The sequence below is a fragment of the Heteronotia binoei genome, chromosome 3 (assembly GCF_032191835.1).
Source record: "Heteronotia binoei isolate CCM8104 ecotype False Entrance Well chromosome 3, APGP_CSIRO_Hbin_v1, whole genome shotgun sequence".
Classification (NCBI taxonomy): domain Eukaryota; kingdom Metazoa; phylum Chordata; class Lepidosauria; order Squamata; family Gekkonidae; genus Heteronotia; species Heteronotia binoei.
In genome coordinates, this window is record NC_083225.1 from 20,773,178 (window position 1) to 20,794,590 (window position 21,413).

At 49.2% G+C, this 21,413-nt stretch overlaps 1 protein-coding gene across 2 annotated transcripts in view; it reads right to left on the reverse strand.

Annotated features, from left to right (window-relative positions):
• GTF2F2 (general transcription factor IIF subunit 2) overlaps positions 1–21,413 on the reverse strand; it is a 108,388-nt gene that overhangs the window by 30,527 nt on the left and 56,448 nt on the right. For both annotated transcript variants that reach the window (XM_060233571.1, XM_060233570.1), the window contains one exon: positions 20,002–20,083. In XM_060233571.1, coding sequence (XP_060089554.1) covers positions 20,002–20,083 — 82 coding nt within the window. The remainder of the gene's footprint in view (positions 1–20,001; positions 20,084–21,413) is intronic.

Below are 21,413 nucleotides of genomic sequence, written 5' to 3' on the forward strand. Positions count from 1 at the left end.
CTGGCAAGACCAGAACAGAAAGATGGAACTAACACTTGACAAACGGGAAGCGGCTGGGCGGAGAAGAGACTTGTGTTCTGATCGAGGCATCAGAGGAACATCTGTAAAGGTCCATCGTGGAATAGACGTGCGAAAATCCACACAGACCACACCAGATCCTTGAGGACCCACCCGCCCCAAGTCATCTGAAGACCTCGCCTGCAACCACTTGTCAGAGAATACCCAACACCCACCAACCTTGAGAGATCAGCGGTGTGCACGGATTCTCCCCTCTCACTGTGCCTCAAATTCATCGCCCTCAGCACCCACCCCTTGAGACTGGCCATCTTGTTGCATGAGAAATAAGCAAGTGGACAGAGGTTGACACTGGCAGGCGGACGGGGGGATGGGGTGGTTGAAGACAAACCTTGTTGCTGGCTGGCAGTGGGGTTGCCTGGAAGCTTATGCATAGATACAAGGTGACTTGCTGAGTCTTCTCATTCCTTTAAAGAGCCCACAAAAGAGACACAGCTGCACACACACCGCAAATCAAATTATCGAGTTTCCTGTTTGTGCTTTAGCCATTTGTCAGATTAATTGATAATCCAATGTTCTTTATATACTATTTAATAACAGGATAGCCAAGGGGCTTTTTTTGGGGGGGGGGGTAGAATCTGGGTCAAAGACATGAGAGTCGGACTCTGTTCAGAGGGCAGAATCCCTCCCCTTGGAAGCAACTAAGTACTGGGGTGGGTGGGGGAGTGATAAAGAGGTCACTCTGTAATTGCGTAGCCCTCTTGGTCTAAAGCTGGCCTGAACAGACTTGGTTTTCTGTTAAGTTCTCCATAAATATACTCTAAAACCAACAACCAGTATTGCTGATACTTGCTAGGGGATGTATACAGTCTTATAGTTATCTACCATCCACTCAAAATTGGTTCCCAAATAGCGGTGCTAGGTCTGACTCAGGAAATATCTGGGTACTTTGGGGGTAGAGCCAGGAGACTTTCCCATTCCCTAAATAAATAAATAAAAAATACAGCAGTGCAGTTCCCCTGAATTCATTCATTTCCTCATCCTCTTTTTTTTGTCTATCCAGGCAGCTGCACTTCCACTAAATGAAAGTGAAATTTGTCATACCCCCATAAGTCCCCTTGTCAGGCTTTAGAAGCATTTCCAAGCATGGCTTTTGAAAGGGACACACACATTCACAAAGCAGCCAACATAAGAAGAGATTGGATTTATATCCCGCCCAATACTCTGAATCTCATAGTCTCAGGGCGGTCACAATCTCCTCTACCTTCCCCCACACACACAACAGACACCCTGGGAGGTAGGTGGGGATGAGAGAGCTTTTTACAGCAGCTGTGCTTTCAAGGACAGCTTCTGTGAAAGCCATTCCAGCAAGTGCAAGTGTAGGAGTGGGGAATCAAACCCGGTTCTCCCAGATAAGAGTCCACACACTTAACCCCAACACCAAACTGGCTCTCGAATAGTTTGCAAGCCCACACTTTTGTGATCTCACTGGGGCAATTTACTCATGGGAGTTGCTGAAGGTATTTCAACCAGCTTCTTCAGCCAGAAACACGAAAGGAGAGCAGCCTAGGGGGTGGTTCTAGCTAACTCTTTTTTATCCATTTTACTACAGAAATGACTTCTGAAACGAATGCAAAACAGAGGGACTCTGCTCTCTGCCATTCTCACAGGCTTCACAGACTCGTGGCTCTGACTTTTTCATCCCACCCCCTGCTTTCCTCCTGCTGAGATCTAAAGGTACACGCACATTCCAAAACACAAACAGCTGCAAGTGTCTTCTAAGCCTGCCAAGTTTTAAAGGCACATGGTGGCTGTTGGGTGGGGAAGACCTTGCAAAACTGGGGGACCCCCTGCTGGCAGTGAGGAAGACCTTGCAAAAGTGGGGGACCCCCCGGTAGGCTCTGGGGGCTGGCAAATCTATTCCCAAAGCATCTTACAGCACTTATAACTTATCAGAAAGAATTATATAAAATCCTTGCGATTATATTGAGTGGGGGACACAGAGAAAGAACATTTAGGGTCTTTCTGGAATTTCATTTTGCGCCTGCTACTTGTCCGTTTGCCAACCTTATTCCTTCTTGTGCATTTTTTAAAGACACCCCATTGCTAAACTTTGAGAGAGACTCTTTTTTATAATGAAATAATGACCAAATACAGCAAGGGCTGGTCTAGTTTTTGGACTTCTCCTTTCAGTGCAGGCCTCTCTGCAAGAAACCCATTCTCCTTTTTGTCTCTTCACTTCTAAAAACCAGCAATACGTCTCCGGCTGACAATATTCATTGTTTTGGGAGAGCACAGTCGACCTTGGCTAGGAGAGCAGCTGTCATGGCCTTGGCAAAATGTGGACTATTTTTTAAAAGGCCTTTGAAGGTCTCTGGAGCACATACGGTGGGAGACAGTCCCACAGGTATGTTGGTCCCTGGCACACAGAGAGCTAAATGGAGCATGTATATCATGACCATTTTACAGTCAATCCACTGTCTGCCCATCAGTTAGTGGGCTCAATTTAAAATATCACATATATAAAACCCTCCTATCTGCGAGACCATCTCTGCCATGATCGCTTTGCTCAGTGGAGCAGGCCCTGCAGCAGGGGCCAACCTGCAAATGGGGGAAACCAGGAACTGCGTGTCCAAATGCCTTCTTCTGTTGTGGCCCCCACCTTTGAGAAACAGGCTGCCTGAGGAGGTCACGACACCTCCCCCTGCCCTGGCTTCCCCCCACTATGCAAACCTGAATTATTCAAGAGGGCTTTTCTATGCAGCCAATCAGGTCGCACTGCCACAAAAGGCTTCACAAAGTTACCTGGATATATTATTGAGGGCTGTGTGTATAGTTTGCTGTGAACTGTGCAGTTCTGCATCCTTTAATGCAGCGGTCCCCAACCTTTTTGGCACCAGGGACCACTTTTGCGAAAGACAATTTTTCCATGGAACGGTGGGGGGAGGGGGGCGCGCGATGGTTTTGGGATGAAACTATTGTGCACTTTATTTTGGTGTGATGGTTAAGTGTGCAGACTCTTATCCGAGAGAACTGGGTTTGATTCCCCACTCCTCCACTTGCAGCGGCTGGAATGACCTTGGGTCAGCCATAGGTCTGGCAGAGGTTGTCCTTGAAAGGGCAGCTGCTATGAGAGTCCTCTCAGCCTCACCCACCTCACAGGGTGCCTGTTGTGGGGGAGGAAGGGAAAGGAGATTGTGAGCCGCTCTGAGATTTGGAGTGGAGGGCAGGATATAAATCCAATGTTGTCTTATTATTATTCTTATTATTACATTGTAATATATAATGAAATAATTATACAACCCGGTTGCTAACAGGCCACGGACTGGTACCGGTTCACGGCCCAGGGGTTGGGGACCCCTGCTTTAATGTGTCCTGTTAACACTTCTGCTTTGCTCCAGTTCTGTTTTTTAGACTTCTGTTCAGTTCCACAACTCAGATCCAGTTTACCTGAATGTCCCACCCTGGCGATTGGGCTGACTCACTCTGTGTGATCTTCCTGGGCTCCCCCTCTCAGAAAGGGGGACTATAAGCAATGTAACTAGAGGACAATCCAGCAGCCTCTACTCCTGTGGTAAGAGCTGGTTACTTCTGTTCCTGTTCGAGGAATTTGCTTTTCCCTGCAAGTTTCCTTTGGCTGCTTTGCCTGCAGCCTAATCCCTTGCTTCCCTTAGCCATGGCATTCCCAAATCAACAGATAGGGAACAGTTCTTGCTTGGTGGAAGAGTCAGGTACTGCTTTTCACTTTGCACTCATATAAATTGTTCGTTAACTTTTTGAAAGGTTTTTTTTTGTTGTTGTTATCTAATTTCGTATCATTGCTCAGTCTTAACAAAAACGATGAGTGGCTCTGACTGCAAAATGAAAAACGGTACTTAAGCCTCCACCTACCCTGGCTTCAACCACTGGTTCATGAACAGCGCCATGCAGATAATGGATGCTACATGGCTGTGCCCTTGAAAATGTCGACAGTCCGCTCTCTTTCTGGGTCTAACAGGCAGGGATATATCTGTCCCACTTTGAGATATCTCCACAGGGTTGCCTGATTATTCCTGGGTCCAATTCAAGGAGCTGGTGCCTAGCTCTCAAAGCCCACATTCTGGAAGGACTGTCAGCATCTTGCTTTACTTACCTGTGTGGCAACTCAGTTTTACCCATCAACGCCTTCTTGCAGCCTCCACCCCTGCCACCTGCATGCAAGTTCTTCTGTTCTCCCTTTGCTCCAAAACGCCTTCTCAGAAGCGGTGGGGAAAGCCCTCCCCACCCAACTTTCCAGAGAGGCTGCACAAAAAGCGCTATTTAGAGGGATAATTTTGAGGCTAAGGACATGTTCATATGGTGTACTGACATATCTTTCCGGGTACTGATTATTCTGGCTTTAATTGGCTTGTTTTTAGCCACGCTGATTAAATTTAAAGGGAGGTCATGCGGAGGATGGGGCACACAGGTTTTCAGTCATGTCAGACAACAGGACTTGGACTAACGAATATAAACGACAGCAAAGGAAGTTCCCTCTAAATTTCAGGAAGAGGTGCTGAATTCTTTGCTCTTGGAGGTTTTTAAGTATTGATTTACTTGCTGGGAATATTATAGTTGTAAGCAGGGATTATTTCTGGGGGAACACAGCGGAATGGAATTCTGGAACTCCTTCGTAGAAACAAAATTCTCAAAAAAATGCTCCTGAGGGGCACTTGTGTGTTCCAGCGCCTCTTGAGAATCCCAGCACCTCTTTTTCCAGAAAAAAGGCCCTGGTTTTAAGTTCCTGCATTGGTAAGCAGCTGGACTAGATCAGGGTGGCCAATGGTAGCTCTCCAGATTTTTTTTGCCTACAACTCCCTTCAGCCCCAGCCATTGTCCATGCTGGCTGGGGCTGATGGGAGTTGTAGGCAAAAGAAAAACATCTGGAGAGCTACCGTTGGCCACCCCTGGCCCTACAACTCCCATCAGCCCCAGCCATTGGCCATGCTGGCTGGGGCTGATGGGAGTTGTAGGCAAAAAACAATCTGGAGAGCTACCGTGGGCCACCCCTGGGCTAGATGACCCTGGAGTCTCTTCCAACACTGAGATTAAATTATTTTAGTGTTTTACCATTGTATTGTTACCCACGGTGCGCCCCAATTGTGTTGGGAGAAAGCAGGTTTGAAAATATTTAGAATAACTACAATGGTTCGGGCTCTTCTGTTCTTCAGGAGAGAGGGTTGGGCTATTCCGTTCAGGACACTTCAAAGGCTGAAGTTCTAGACTCAGACCTGCAACACACACACACACTCTTGTCAGGGGAACTTGCTCAGTGCCCCTGAGATAGCCGTATACCCTTAGACTCAGGATAAAATGGAGGCATTGAGAACAAGGGCTGTTAGCTGCTCTAGGTCCCCATTCTTTGCATTCCTCATGAACGCCGATTTAATGATGGAAACTCTAGAGCGAACATTGAGTGTGGAAGTATATTTACGCTGAGGATTAGAAGGGAGGTCAGCAATCTTTCCCTCTAACGCGCCAAGAACCCCCCCACCCCTCTGAAGATATTGTGCTGGCAAACAAATAATGTTGGGGGGAAGAGAAAGGTTATACTTGAACAGAAACAGCAGGAGCCAACTGGGCTCTAGCCACACGGCAGACGCTTCAGGGGAAGAAAGCAAAACAATCCGGGAGGCTGCTGTGAACCTCGTGCAGGCCCACCCCAGAACTGGACGCTTATTAACACCGAGCCCAGACTGAATATTTCAAGATGTGGGGTTCTTCCGCTACCGTTTAAAAGTCTGAAGAGCCACATTCTCATCAAGTCCAAGTGTGGGGAAGAGACTCACTGACCATCCAGACTAACCCTTTGCACCATGCAAGAAATCTAAAACAAAATCATTACCAACAAATGGCTGCATCTCCCAAAGTTCAATGGAAATCTACGCTCCTGAAACTCAAGACCATTAGATATAACCTTGTCCTTTGGAACAAAAAGTAATGCACGTTGGGGCCAAGAATCCCAGCTACAAATACAAGTTGATGGGGTGTGAACTGGCAGAGACTGACCGAGAGAGAGATCTTGGGGTCGTGGTAGATAACGCACTGAAAATGTCAAGACAGTGTGCGTTTGCAATAAAAAAGGCCAACGCCATGCTGGGAATTATTAGGAAGGGAATTGAAAACAAATCAGCCGGTATCATAATGCCCCTGTATAAATCGATGGTGCGGTCTCATTTGGAATACTGTGTGCAATTCTGGTCACCGCACCTCAAAAAGGTTATTATAGAATTGGGAAAAGTGCAGGAAAGGGCAACTAGAATGATTAAAGGTTTGGAACACTTTCCCTATGAAGAAAGGTTAAAACGCTTGGGGCTCTTTAGCTTGGAGAAACGTCAACTGCGGGGTGACATGATCGAGGTTTACAAGATTATGCATGGGATGGAGAAAGAAGAGAAAGAAGTCATTTTCTCCCTTTCTTACAATACAAAAACTCATGGGCATTCAGTGAAATTGCTGAGCAGTCAGGTTAAAATGGATAGAAGGAAGTACTTCTTCACCCAAAGGGTGATTAACATGTGGAATTCACTGCCACAGGAGGTGGCGGCAGCTACAAGCATAGCCAGCTTTAAGAGGGGATCGGATAAAAATATGGAGCAGAGGTCTATCAGTGGCTATTAGCCATAGTGTGTGTGTGTGTGGGTGTATAGGCCACTGTGTGACACAGAGTGTTGGACTGGATGGGCCACTGGCCTGATCCAACAGGGCTTCTCTTATGTTCTTATGTGACACAGAGTGTTGGACTGGAGGGGCCATTGGCCTGATCCATCATGGCTTTTCTTATGTTCTTATGTGACACGGAGTGTTGGACTGGATGGGCCATTGGTCTGATCCAGCATGGCTCCTCTTATGTTCTTATGTGACACAAAGTGTTGGACTGGATGGGCCATTGGCCTGATCCAACATGGCTCCTCTTATGTTCTTATGTGACACAGAGTGTTGGACTGGATGGGCCATTGGCCTGATCCAACATGGCTTCTCTTATGTTCTTATGTTTTGTCCTCCTCCATGTGACTGCCCTGAAGTCTTTTCTCCTCTGGCTTAGACCTGCTCAAGTTCCTTCAACCCTTCCTCAATGGATCTCCAACCATTCTTGTTGCCTGCCACTGAATCCATTTCCAATTTATTGGCGTCTTTCTTAGAGGGGAGGACCCACACTTTTGGACACAGTACTCCAGAGGAGAGGGATGCAGAACTTTTATGTCCTGTGAGGAAGGGGCCCTGACTCAGTGGAATAGCCTCTGCTAGGCATACAGAGGGTCCCCAGCATCTCCCCAGTAAAAAGGGCCAGCTAAAAAGACCCCGGAGAGTCACTGCCAGTCTGAGTAGGCAATATTGACTCTGATGGACCAATGATCTGATTCACTTGAAGGCAGTTTCATGTGAGTACTCTGCCTCTATTAATACTGCATAAAATTGCTTGTTTTATTCCTTAAACTGTATCTTCAAACTGAAAGCTCCTTCCAAACCGTTGCAATCTTTTCTCATTACCCTTTTTATATGCATTGCAGAAGCAAGAATTCAAAGGTTTTAGTCTCTCTCTCTCTCTCTCTCTCTCTCTAACAGAGGCATAATTTCTCAGTTTTAGTGCAGCCGATCTCTTCTTACAGCAGAACCATGAAGGCTTCTTGAAAACTGCTTGGCCCCCGCAGAGAGCATCTGGCCTTCAGGACACACACGACGATGCTTTATTCTGAGTCAGACCACTGGTAAGAGAAGGATTTAAATGTATTTTCTCCAGGCTTGTTTGGCCAGGGATCCTGGAGGTGTTTTGTTTGGTGTAGTGGTTAAGTGTGTGGACTCTTATCTGGGAGAACCGGGTTTGATTCCCCACTCCTCCACTTGCACCTGCTGGCATGGCCTTGGGTCAGCCAGAGCTCTGGCAGAGGTTGTCCTTGAAAGGGCAGCTGCTGTGAGAGCCCTCTCCAGCCCCACCCACCTCACAGGGTGTCTGTTGTGGGGGGAGGAAGGGAAAAGAGATTGTAGGCCACTCTGAGCCTCTGTTCTTGAAAGGGCAGCTGCTGTGAGAGCCCTCTCCAGCCCCACCCACCTCACAGGGTGTCTGTTGTGGGGGAGGAAGGTAAAGGAGACTGTGAGCTGCTCTGAGACACTTTGGAGTGAAGGGCGGGATAAAAATCCAACATCTTCATCTACCTCACAGGGTGTCCGTTGTGGGGGAGGAAGGTAAAGGAGATTATGACCTGCTCTGAGACTCTTTGGAGTGTAGGGCGGGATATAAATCCAATATCTTCATCTACCTCACAGGGTGTCTGTTGTGGGGGAGGAAGGTAAAGGAGATTGTGAGCCGCTCTGAGACTCTTCGGAGTGGAGGGCGGGATATAAATCCAATATCTTCATCTACCTCACAGGGTGTCTGTTGTGGGGGAGGAAGGTAAAGGAGATTGTGTGCCCCTCTGAGACTCTTCGGAGTGGAGGGCAGGATATAAATCCAATATCTTCATCTACCTCACAGGGTGTCTGTTGTAGGGGAGGAAGGGAAAAGGAGATTGTGAGCCGCTCTGAGACTCTTCAGAGTGGAGGGGGGGATATAAATCCAATATCTTCATCTACCTCACAGGGTGTCTGTTGTGGGGGAGGAAGGTAATGGAGATTGTGTGCCTCTCTGAGACTCTTCGGAGTGGAGGGCAGGATATAAATCCAATATCTTCATCTACCTCACAGGGTGTCTGTTGTAGGGGAGGAAGGGAAAAGGAGATTGTGAGCCGCTCTGAGACTCTTCAGAGTGGAGGGGGGGATATAAATCCAATATCTTCATCTACCTCACAGGGCGTCTGTTGTGGGGGGGAGGGGAAAGGAGATGGTGAGCCACTCTGAGACTCTTCGGAGTGGAGGGCGGGATATAAATCCAATATCTTCATCTACCTCACAGGGTGTCTGTTGTGGGGGAGGAAGGTAAAGGAGATTGTGAGCCGCTCTGAGACTCTTCGGAGTGGAGGGCGGGATATAAATCCAATATCTTCATCTACCTCACAGGGCGTCTGTTGTGGGGGGGAGGGGAAAGGAGATGGTGAGCCACTCTGAGACTCTTCGGAGTGGAGGGCGGGATATAAATCCAATATCTTCTATCTTTTTCTTCTTTTTTGGCATCTTCTGGGTGTGGGCCAGATGTCACTGGGTGGGTGGGTGTGGGAGGAGGGTACTTGTGAATTTCCTGCATTTTGCAGGGGGTTGGACTAGATGATTTTGGAGGTCCCTTCCAACTCTATGATTCTATGAAATAAATGCACCATCTACTGTGACTGGCAGCAGCTCTCCGGATTCTCAGGTGAAGGGGTCGTTCACACCACCTGCTACTTGAGTCTTTTTAACTGGCGTGCCAAGGACTGGACTGGGGCATTCCATGTACAAAGCAAATGCTTTACCACTGAGCCAAAGCCCCCTCCCCACCCCTCCAAGTATATCTGTGAAGAGGCTACTACCCATATTTCCAACATGGAAGCTCAAATCAAGCTCCCTCTTTTGGAACTACGAAAAGCACCAGGAGAGACCAGGAACAATCTCCTGCACTCAAGGCCTGCATATGAATGAACCAACTGAAACTTCTAGTAATCCTAACACGGGACGATTTCCCCCAATATTCTAGGAGACAAACCTTCTTTTATAAATTATGAATTGCAGAAAGTCTCAGAACAACCAGCAAATTCCACAGAACAATCAGCACAGTCAACAACCATCTTCCTTATCTTCAAACCCCTTCCAACCTTCTCAGCAACACAGAACAATGGTCACATTCAACAGCCAGTTTCCTTATCACTACCCTTCCAGGAAGCCCCACCAAACAATGGGCACATCCACAAACCAATTGCCCTTTCATCACACCCCCTCCAGCCTACAAATAGCAGCTCTCCAGCAGCCCTGGCCCCACTCAAGGCACAGCAGCCAAGAAGGTCTGAGCGCCTGCTCCGGCTGCAACGCCACTGAGGATGTTCTCCGCAGCTGAGAACGAAACGTCTGGAAGGAAAACTTTCTCCAGTAGAACACGGCACTTGATCCCGAAAGATTCTACAAACCCTAATGATGTTACCAGCCGTGAAAACCTGAAATCTTTGATAAAACCTTCTTTTATTGACTTTATTAAGGACGAACGGTTGACCCAAAGAGCTACAGCAACAAGTTTCTGGCACCAAAAGCGGACCAGATTGACCTCAACAACAATAAGCTTCAAGAAATTTCACCTATTGCTGTTACTAACTTTCCCTACTACCGAAGACTTCCACAGCAAAGCCTTTAGGTTCCCCCACCTCAACTCCGGGGATTTAAACGACATAGAGGGCCATCACTTCTCTCAGTTAAAACAGTAAGAGTCCTCAGTTATGAGCAAGTGCCGAATGGAGCCAATTAACGCCTTCCAGACATTACATCGGAAAAGATAACACACCCTTCCAGAGCTCCATTTCCCAAGGAGGTTACATAGCTTGAATAAAAGCTCCTTTTCTGTTTAAGAAGGGGATATTTTGAGCACAGGAGACGTGGAAACACGACTGACGGCAGGCCAATTAGACGCATCTGAACTAGGCCACTCTGACTGTGACTTGCTGCCCCGCAACCTCCGACACGCAGCAGGGCTGCACGGCTCCTCCACAGCACCCCACTGCCGGGGAAAAGAGGAAAGCTTCCAAACATGAACACAGAAGCAGGTTTATCCAAACATGTTTTGGGCCAAAGCTGAGCGCTGGGAAGATCTCCCCGAGAAGGATGGTGGAGCTGGCAACATCCCACTCTCTTTAAAATTAGAAACAAGAATTATATATATATATATATATATATATATATATATATATAATATATATATATATATATATATATATATATATATATATATATATATATATATATATATATATATATTTTTTTTTTAGTGCAAAATCCAGAATCTTGCATGGGACACCCCAAGACCACCTTGGGATGTCCCATGTAAGATTCTGGATTTTGCACTAAACGTTTAAGAAGAAATTCAACACAAGCACTTTATTGGACCGGGTAAGTCTATTATACCAACGAACAGGATTTACATTACTGACTTCAATTTTTTGCATGAACGTTTCTAATACCCTTGAAGACACACCAGAAACCGCAACTGATTCAGCATGCAGCAATCCTTGCCAATGGGAACACGTTTGGTCTATTCTAAAACACTACTTTTGCTGCCAATTTGTTTCCAAGTTCAATTCAAGGTAGTGGTTATAATCTTTAAAACCCTGTAAAGCTTCTGGCCTACAATATCTGAAGAACAATCTCTCCACAAAAGTCTCCATACACCAATTACAGTACTCTTGGCTGCCATCTTCAGGCTATGTACCACCCACACACACCCACACATACCCACCCCCTTTAAGGTTATCTGCCCGGCATTCACCAGAGTCATCCGCATTCACTTTCCATTAGCAGTTCCGTGGGGGACTGCCGTCTTAAGGATTCTTCAGGAGATGCTGTCAGGTGATTCGTGCTTTTAAAGGATTTTAACTACAGGCGTTTTCAGGGGCATAAAAGGAGATCATGGGACTATTGAACGATGGATGGTTTCCATTTAGAATTGTAAGCTGCTTTGAGACACATATTTTAATAAAACAAATGGTGAAGCACGCAATTTCTAGAGGCAAAAGGAGCCTCCAAAATCTTCAGGCTTGCAGGCTGAAGTCACACTTAGGGTCAAACTATGGCAAGAGACAAGGTTGGAGGGGAGATGATGTAGTAAAAATTTGATTCTTGGAAGCGTAAGAAGGAGACGGTGAATGAGAACGGAAGATATGTAATAACTGAATAAGCTTCGGCTTCGACAAAGCTAACAGGGAAACGGACTTTACATTTTTATGGATGTTTCACATCATCCTTGAAGAATCCGTGATACTGATGGAATTTCTACACCCTTGCGGTCGACGGCAAGTCACCCGGATTGAATAAATAAAACTATCGGAGAGATTTTTTTCCATCAAATATTTATTGAGTTGGTGTTCTTTAAGGGTCAACGCTGCTGAAGGAGTCTGCTACGCACGGTGCTTCTGCTTGTTCCCCAGTCCCATATCCCGTGTGACTCTTTTTTTGGTTACCTACCAGCCCCTCAGCATTGGCTCCCATGCCCGGAAAAGCCACCCACAATGCCCTACTGCTCCTTCGGCCCCCGCAGACTGACTTTGACACACCTGCCAGCAACGTCCCCATGCCCCAAGCCGCCCCTACTCCTGCAGCCCTCATGCACACTCACTGGCCACCTCAGGACAGCACCGCTGCTGACCTGGCCCTTGCGGGACACTACACAGCCTGTGGCAAGGACAGAGCGCAGCTCCAGCAACAGTGGGGGGGGGGAGTGGGAAGGAGGAAAGTGAGTCTGGGAGACATTCAGGCAAATGCTGGAATCATGGCAAGATGGAGGAGTGCTGGGATCATGGCGAGGGGCCTGAGGAGACAGAAAGGGGATGGGGGGGAAGGATTGCCCAGGCTGGCAGGGGGGGTGGGAATATAGCGAGGAGGCACTAATGCCTACGTTTGGGGAGGAGGAAGGCAGCAAGGGTTGGGGAGGAAGCAAGCACGAGGCGGGGTTCATGCCAAGCCTTCGAGGGTAGGGAGACAAGGTTGGAGGGGAAATGCCGGGGCTGAGAAGAGGGTGCAACCATGCCGGCGGTGGCGGTGGGTTAATGCCAAATGCTGGGAGCGGGTGCAATGAGAGCCAGGCTGTGGAACAAGGCATCTCAAGGGATGCATCAGAAGACCACAAGGTGAGGCAGGTTAAATGTCAACCCTACAGGGCACGTGTGTGTGCTTACCCTACCCACCACATACACAACCCTCACCTCCCTCTTTCCAGAGTCCGCTGTATTTCTTCAAACAACAGGCTTTGCTGCTGGCAATTTTATAAACCTCTATCCCGTCCCCCTCTTAGTCATCTCCTTTCTGAACTGAAAACCGCCAGACTCCTTCAGCCTTTCCTCATACGGAAGGACCTCCGACCCCTTCATCGTCGTGGTTGCCCTCCTCTGCACTTCTTCTACCTCTGCAATGTCCTTTCTGAGAGACAGCCAGAACGGTACACAGTGCTCCAAATGAGGCTGCACCGCAGCTTTATAGATTTTAAATCTCTTTCCGAGTAATTCGTGGCATGGAGTTTACCTTTTGCGCTGCTGCCACACGCTGGGTTGACATTTTCATCAAGTTTTCTATTACAGCCCCGAGCTCTCTTGCAATCTAAGCCTCAGCCTGCTCAGACCCATCAGCCTATAATTAAAATTGGGAGGTGGGGGTTGTTTCAATATGCGTGACCTTACGCTTCCTTTGCCACGTTGCTGCCCACTCGCCCGGTCTAGAGAGATCCTTTCGTCGTTCTTCGCAGTCTTCCTCGGTTTTCACCTCCTGAATATTTCGACATCGTCCACAAACCTGGCTACAACTCAACTCACCAGTAGCTCCAAATCCCTGATGAACGCTCTGAATAGCGCTGGTCCCAATAACAATCCTTCCCACTGCTAACATCCCTCCACGGAAAGAACTATCCATTTATTTCTGTGCTGCTTCCTGCCGTTTAACCAACTTTTTAATCCATAAAAGGAACCATCCTCTTATCCCATAATTGCTGAAGCTTACTTGCACCTGCTGGCATGGCCTTGGGTCAGCCATAGCTCTGGCGTGAAAGGGCAGCTGCTGTGAGAGTCCTCTCCAGCTCCACCCACCTCACGGGGTGTCTGTTGTGGGGGAGGAAGGGAAAGGAGATTGTGAGCCGCTCTGAGACTCTGTCCTTGAAAGGGCAGCTGCTGTGAGAGCCCTCTCAGCCCCACCCTCCTCACAGGGTGTCTGTTGTGGGGGAGGAAGGGAAAGGAGATTGTGAGCCGCTCTGAGACTCTGTCCTTGAAAGGGCAGCTGCTGTGAGAGCCCTCTCAGCCCCACCCTCCTCACAGGGTGTCTGTTGTGGGGGAGGAAGGGAAAGGAGATTGTGAGCCGCTCTGAGACTCTGTCCTTGAAAGGGCAGCTGCTGTGAGGGCCCTCTCAGCCCCACCCACCTCACAAGGTGTCTGTTGTGGGGGAGGAAGGGAAAGGAGATTGTGAGCCCCTCTGAGACTCTGTCCTTGAAAGGGCAGCTGCAGTGAGAGCCCTCTCAGCCCCACCCACCTCACAGGGTGTCTGTTGTGGGGGAGGCAGGGAAAGGAGATTGTGAGCCACTCTGAGACTCTGTCCTTGAAAGGGCAGCTGCTGTGAGGGCCCTCTCAGCCCCACCCACCTCACAAGGTGTCTGTTGTGGGGGAGGAAGGGAAAGGAGATTGTGAGCCCCTCTGAGCCTCTGTCCTTGAAAGGGCAGCTGCTGTGAGAGCCCTCTCAGCCCCACCCACCTCACAGGGTGTCTGTTGTGGGGGAGGAAGGGAAAGGAGATTGTGAGCCGCTCTGAGACTCTGTCCTTGAAAGGGCAGCTGCTGTGAGGGCCCTCTCAGCCCCACCCACCTCACAAGGTGTCTGTTGTGGGGGAGGAAGGGAAAGGAGATTGTGAGCCCCTCTGAGACTCTGTCCTTGAAAGGGCAGCTGCAGTGAGAGCCCTCTCAGCCCCACCCACCTCACAGGGTGTCTGTTGTGGGGGAGGAAGGGAAAGGAGATTGTGAGCCACTCTATAAATCTAATGTTGTCTTCTTCTTGTCAAAGTCCTTGTGGAAGTCCAAGTAATTCATATCTACATGATCACTGCTCACCCATTGGAGCTCGCTGGGTGACCCCTTGGGCAGGCACGCTCTCTCAGTCTCACCTACCTCACAGGGTTGTTGTTGTTGTTGTAAGGAAAATGACAGAAGCTGCTTGCAATCTCCACTGGGGAGAAAGCCAGGGCACTAATGAAGCACAAGAAAATAATTATACCCGTTTCAGTGCCGTGCTCTTCCATTTTGTAATCCATTATTACTGTGGACTGTATGTTTTACATTTATACTGTATCGTTTGAATGGTGTAACCTGCCTCGGGTTCTCACAAAGAAAGGCGACCGACACGTGGAAAAAATAATCGTGATACAAGTTACATGCTCCAAAGATCTCCAGAATAATCATTAAGGCATTTTGCCTCTGGTCACTCAGGAAACTCCCCCTGAGAGCCCCCATCTCAGGAGAAGTCCAAAGCATTTTTATTGCCTCCTGCCAAGAAACTGACCCCACCAACGTTTGGTTCTGCAGCCTCCTTCTGCAGCTAGGGACGGGGGAGGGGAGAGGGCTGGGCAGGAAGTCCAGCTGAGAGGACAAGAACCTTTCTGGGACTTAGGCGGTGCTCAGCTGCAGCAGGATGACAAGAGTGACGGGTGACAGGCTCCCAGAGGAAGACGCAGCCCGGAAAACAAACGAAGCGCTCTCCACAGTCCAGCACCTGCAACAACGATACTGCTACAGCCTGACAGCAAACACGGGGGGGGGGGGGGGGGGGGTTCCTGCCACGATGGAACGCAGAGCGCTACCTATTCTCTACCCGGCAGATCGTCTGCAACTGACTGCTCATTCCCCTGAGCTTTTTAGCCTTTGTGAAATAACCTGAAATTCCTGACTGATCATACGCACGCTTTTAGACACCTGTGCTGGAGTTGCACAGCAGGCGAGCGCTGAGGTTAAAGCAATGTGACGCATTTGCAAGACTTCAGCCCTTCAGCAGCTGGCCCAGCCCGGGGTCCTCTAAGGAGCTGCAACTTTCCACAGCCTCCCCCAGCCCTGCTCCCCTCTTCCAACTGCAGAGCTGCTGGGACTGGACCCCGGGTCCCCTGGAGGCAAAAGAAGGGGCTCCAGATGAAAGGTGCAGGCTCTCCCTTGCTGGAAAGGTCTCTCTGGTCACCACTGTCTTACAGTGACCCCACCCAGGGTTTTCAAGACAAGAGACGTTCAGAGGTGGCTTAGCCATTGCCTGCCTCTGCATGGCGGCCCCTGGACTTCTGAGGTCAGGGGTAGGGAACATTGGCCCTCCAGATGTTTTTTTGCCTACAACTCCCATCATCCCCCAGCCAGCACGGCTGGGGCTGATGGGAGTTGTAGGCAAGAAACATCTGGAGAGCTACCCTTGGCCACTTTATGGTCTAAGTCACACAGGGGCGGGGAACGTTGGCTCTCCAGATGTTTTTGCCTACAACTCCCATCAGTCCCAGCCAGCATGGCCAATGGCTGGGGCTGATGGGAGTTGTAGGCAAGAAACATCTGGAGAGCTACCGTTGGCCACTTCATGGTATAAGTCACACAGGGGTGGGGAATGCTGGCTCTCCAGATGTTTTATGCCTACAACTCCCATCAGCCCTAGCCAGCATGGCTGGAGCTAATGGGAGTTGTAGGCAAAAAACATCTGGAGAGCCAACGTTCCCCACCCCTGTCCTAGGTGGTCTCCCATCCAAGGACTCCCCAGGGCCAACCTTGCTCAGATTCCTGGATGTGATGAGATCAGGCTAGCCGGGGTTACCTGGGTCAGGGCAAGAGATGAACCAAGGTGTTTTGCTGTTGCTTGTCTCTGCACAGGGATCCTGAACTTCCTCACGCGTCTCCTATCCAAGACCTGACCTAATCTCAGCCTTGCTTAGCTTCCCAGATCTGATGAGATCAGACTAGCCTGGGCCACCCAAGCTGGGCTTCTCTCTCTCTTACGAACTGATAAACAGAGTGAAGCTCTTAGAGTCGCAGGGGAAAGGGAGAGCTGGGATACTCTTCACCATTCCTGTCACAAGTCTTGGGGAAGCTGAGGAGAAAAATGCAGAGGTGAGAAGGTGGGGAAAACGCAACGAGGTCTGTTCAGGGTGGCAGTAGAGAAGAAACTGAGAAGAGGTGGAGCTTTCTCCTCCACTCCGGGCATGCTCAGTAGCTACCTGGTCCCCAGAGTTGAGGGAAAAGCCCACAACCCCCCCCCCCCCCCAAAAAAAACCCACTGACACTGGCTATTGGAGTTTTCCAAGATTCATGCATGGGCCCAAACTCAAATGTGGGACTGCACAGGGACCACAAAGAAGATTCTTCACCATTCCTGTCACAAGGCATACCAACAGGTGCTTACCAAGCAGATGCTCTACCACTGAGCCACCGTCCCTCAACACAGGACAACTGTACTGTGTTTGTTTTCAAACTGTACTTTGAAATCCTGAGAAATGCAACAGTTCCACAACAGAAATGCTACGTTAAGGTAAGACCTCTCCCGATCTTGTACAACCAAATAACAACCCCACATACACATTTACTGTGTGAGAAACAGGAGTCTGGAGGGGAGAAGTGCCCTTTATCAAATATTCTTTATATTGAGGGATGAGATTTTGAGAATTTTTTGAACTGCAATGGGATCAGCTCCTGCCTGCGGTGCAGCTCCAGAAGACTGCTGAGGAAAAGCCAGGCAGGAGCCGCCAGCCTCCAGCTCTCAGCTGCGGTCTGCCCCTCAGTCATCTCCTGCCTACTGAGAACTCTTTCCCAAAATCCACAGCACAAAAGAAAGGGAGGGGGAAACACTTCACAATGCTTTGTGGTACTTTTTAATAAAGGAAAGCTAAAACAGGGGCCTCGAACATATCTCACAATTACATTCTTATTTCTGATCCCCAGATAGAAGACAGATACCGGCTCCATTCTCAACCTTTTCAATGGCACCGATTTGTATGATTCTTTAGAACTTGCAGACAGAAATTCTCCAAGGATTTAATGAGGGACGCATGCACACGAAAGCTTACACCCGGAATTAAACTCTGTGGGTCTTAATAGGGCCACTGGATTCAAGCTTTGTTCTGTTTTCTCCCAAGCCGCAGCAAATTGAAATGTTAAGATGAAAAATACTTCTTGCTTCAGTCCCCTACCCAAGTCAGCAAATATAGAGCACGCAATCAAAATGTCTGCACAAGAGAAGACAACGCCATACTGAGGGGGGAGGGATATGATGGAGTAGCTCAGGCACTAGTTCTCTGACACCCTGGAAACCCAAAGACCCAGACCAAGAATCCAGAGCTGACCAGAGCCCAGGAACCCATTACTGTGGCTGAGTGCAACAACAGGCCTGAGCTAACACAGTGGGGAAGCAAACTGCTGATTTAGCTGATGTGAGCAGTTTTGGTTTCCCTGCGTGACTACAGACTAGGAGGTTCTTAACATCGGGTGGCGATCAGATCACCCTATGGCGGACAGGGGCCCCCCAACGTGGTACCCAGCAAGAGGTTTTAGGAAGTGGGCGGAGTCAGGTAGGGCTGTTGCCTAGCAATGCTTCTGACTGACTACGGAGCGACTGTGCAGATTTTTTTAAAGCGTTGCTTTAGCAGCAGCTGCCACTGTAGCAGAAGGAGCTGCGCTGCCTGACTGAAGTGAAGCTGTGGCCATCGTTCTGTGGCTCGCTAAGCCTCCTCAGGCTGGCATTCTGTGTCAGCCATTTTGCTGCCGCGCCCGCTATACCACGGCAGAATTCCAAAGGCTCTGAACGGCTGAGGGCCTCTCCCCAAGGGAGACCTCCCTCCGTGCCCGTGTGCTTCCGCAACGTTTCTTTTTTGTTCTAACCAATTCATCCAAAATTCTAGATTCATTTTTGATCGTATCGTCTTTATAATGTTTGACTAAAGAGTTTAAAGCTTTAAATCAAATTGTAATGTCGTTGCTATTCCCCTCTCAATCCCATGCCGGCTGGCTCCCCGAAGTACATTTGGGTGCTTCAGCAATCTCTGCCAGACGGCGGTTCTGGCCTTTTCCAGCTGTCTCTGGTGTGCCCCATTCCAGCTGCCTCCTTGCCCCGAGGACTCCACTTCTGCCTCGGGCTTCACTCTCAGGTACATGCAGGGGAAGCAGAGCCTCACAGATCACGCCCTGTCCACTTATCCACGCATTCACCCACGTTCAAGTCTCTCAGCACACATTTAGATGGAAGCCTTCACTTAACCTAAGAGGGTTCTACACGTGACTGGGTGAAGCCCAACAAAGCCACAGCACAGAAGAAGCTGCTGCCTCTCAAGTCCAGCTGCTTTATATGCGGTACCAGTGCTTTTCTGGAGCTACGCAGAAGGGCCCCTTCAGCGGCCATTCACCACCAATGATCCCTCTAAGCTGCAGAGCCTTGTGAGCAAAAATTCTACTTTGTGAGCTACTGGTATTAAAGCTGCGAGCTACTGTCACTAAAGTTGTGAGCTACTGGATAAATTAGTTTTGCTCCGGGGCCATTTTTCCTGAGCTAAGACAAAAGTGTGCAAGCTGGAGGCTAAAAAGCTGTGAGCTGGTTCACTCTAACTCAGCTTAGAGGGAACCATTGGGGAGGGACGGTGGCTCAGTGGTAGAGCATCTGCTTGGGAAGCAGAAGGTCCCAGGTTCAATCCCCGGCATCTCCAAAAAAGGGTCCAGGCAAATAGGTGTGAAAAACCTCAGCTTGAGACCCTGGAGAGCCGCTGCCAGTCTGAGAAGACAATACTGACTTTGATGGACCCAGGGTCTGATTCAGTATAAGGCAGCTTCATATGGAACACTGCTCACCACTGAGTATCAGAATCCCAACGGTGCCCCCAGGCTCCAGATGGTTGGTGACCCCTGTTATAACTTATGACTCCCCACTCCTTCCCCTGAATCATGGCGTGTGCAAGGCAGGGTCCCTACGCCCCAAAGGCCACGAGGCTCATAGAAACGTGCACCGAGTCATCTGGAAGAGGGGGAGAGCAGGCCTGAGGCTGACAGATGGGCTGTCGTGAGGGTGGGGATCTGCATCCCATACTAAGAGTGCCCAGTCCTGGGGAGACGCGCAGCCTGCCAGGGGAACAGCAGGCTGAAAAGGCAGCAGGGAGCCGTGCCAGCAAAGGGCAGGAGGGAAGGATCTCAAACCCATCTGGAGCGAGCAGATAGGCAAGCGGAGGGCCAGCATCCCACCCAAGAGGGGCAGCGAAGCCTGTCAAAGACGGTGGGGCAATTACGTTACGGAGTGCCCTTCTCTGAACTGTACGCAGTGCCCGAGTCTACACGTTACTTCAGCACAACGGACCGCACCGCAGAGGTACACGAAAGCTTGGTTTATGCTCACCTTTTCAACTTCATGTAGTTTTCACTGGCTGCAGGCCGGCATTCTGCACGCTGGACCACAATTCCTTCCAAAGACAGCTTCTCTTCAAGAGAAACAGATACAGGTTAGCAGCGGAACCCCCAACAAGAGCCGGGGTGGCCCTCCTGATCAGCGGTTGCAGGACTCAGGCTTCAGAGACAGTGAGGGGGCCAGGCTCACTTCCCGGGTCACTCCAGACACCCAACTTAGGATATTATTGTTATTTTGTATCAGAGTTGCTGTAACAGAGGAAGACAGTCATCCCTTGGGGACATGCCAGGTGTCTGGCAACTCCTTCAAGAGTGACACGGACAGAATTAGAACAAACTTTGAGTCCAGTCAGACATCTTTAAGACCAGTGAAGTTTAATTCTGGGTATAGCCAGGAGGAGCCACTGGATTCAAATGTTGTTCTTTGATAGTGCATCATACTTAAGAACATTATAGGGGAGGGACGGTGGCTCAGTGGCAGAGCATCTGCTTGGTAAGCAGAAGGTCCCAGGTTCAATCCCCGGCATCTCCAAAAAAGGGTCCAGGCAAATAGGTGTGAAGAACCTCAGCTGGAGACCCTAGAGAGCCATGAATGGGGCTGTGGCTCAGTGGCAGAGCATCTGCTTGGGAAGCAGAAGGTCCCAGGTTCAATCCCCGGCATCTCCAAAAAAGGGTCCAGGCAAATAGGTGTGAAGAACCTCAACTGGAGACCCTAGAGAGCCATGAATGGGGCTGTGGCTCAGTGGCAGAGCATCTGCTTGGGAAGCAGAAGGTCCCAGGTTCAATCCCTGGCATCTCCAACTAAAAGGGTCCAGGCAAAGAGGTGTGAAAAACCTCAGCTGGAGACCCTAGAGAGCCATGAATGGGGCTGTGGCTCAGTGGTAGAGCATCTGCTTGGGAAGCAGAAGGTCCCAGGTTCAATCCCTGGCATCTCCAAAAAAGGGTCCAGGCAAATAGGTGTGAAAAACCTCAGCTTGAGACCCTGGAGAGCCGCTGCCAGTCTGAAAAGGCAATACTGACTTTGATGGACCAAAGGTCTGATTCGGTATAAGGCAGCTTCATATGTTCGTAGCAGAGATACTCAGTGAGCACTTGCACGTGAAAGCTTATTCCCAGAATTAAACTATGCTGGTCTTCAAGGTGCCTGACTGGATTCAAGCTTTGCCCTCTTGCGTCAGGGCAACACGGCCGCCCACCTGGATCTACAGACAGAAGGAGAATAAAAATTTCAAAAAAAAAGCAATTAAAAAAACCGTCATCAATCTTTGAAGACTGTTTGCTTTTTATTGTTGTTTTATTCGTACAACAAAAACATTCAAATCAGCAGTTCTAACAAACCAGCTACGTTGCTTGTCCATACGTCCATGCGCTTCCTATTCCTACTTTCCCAGTTTAGAAGGCCGT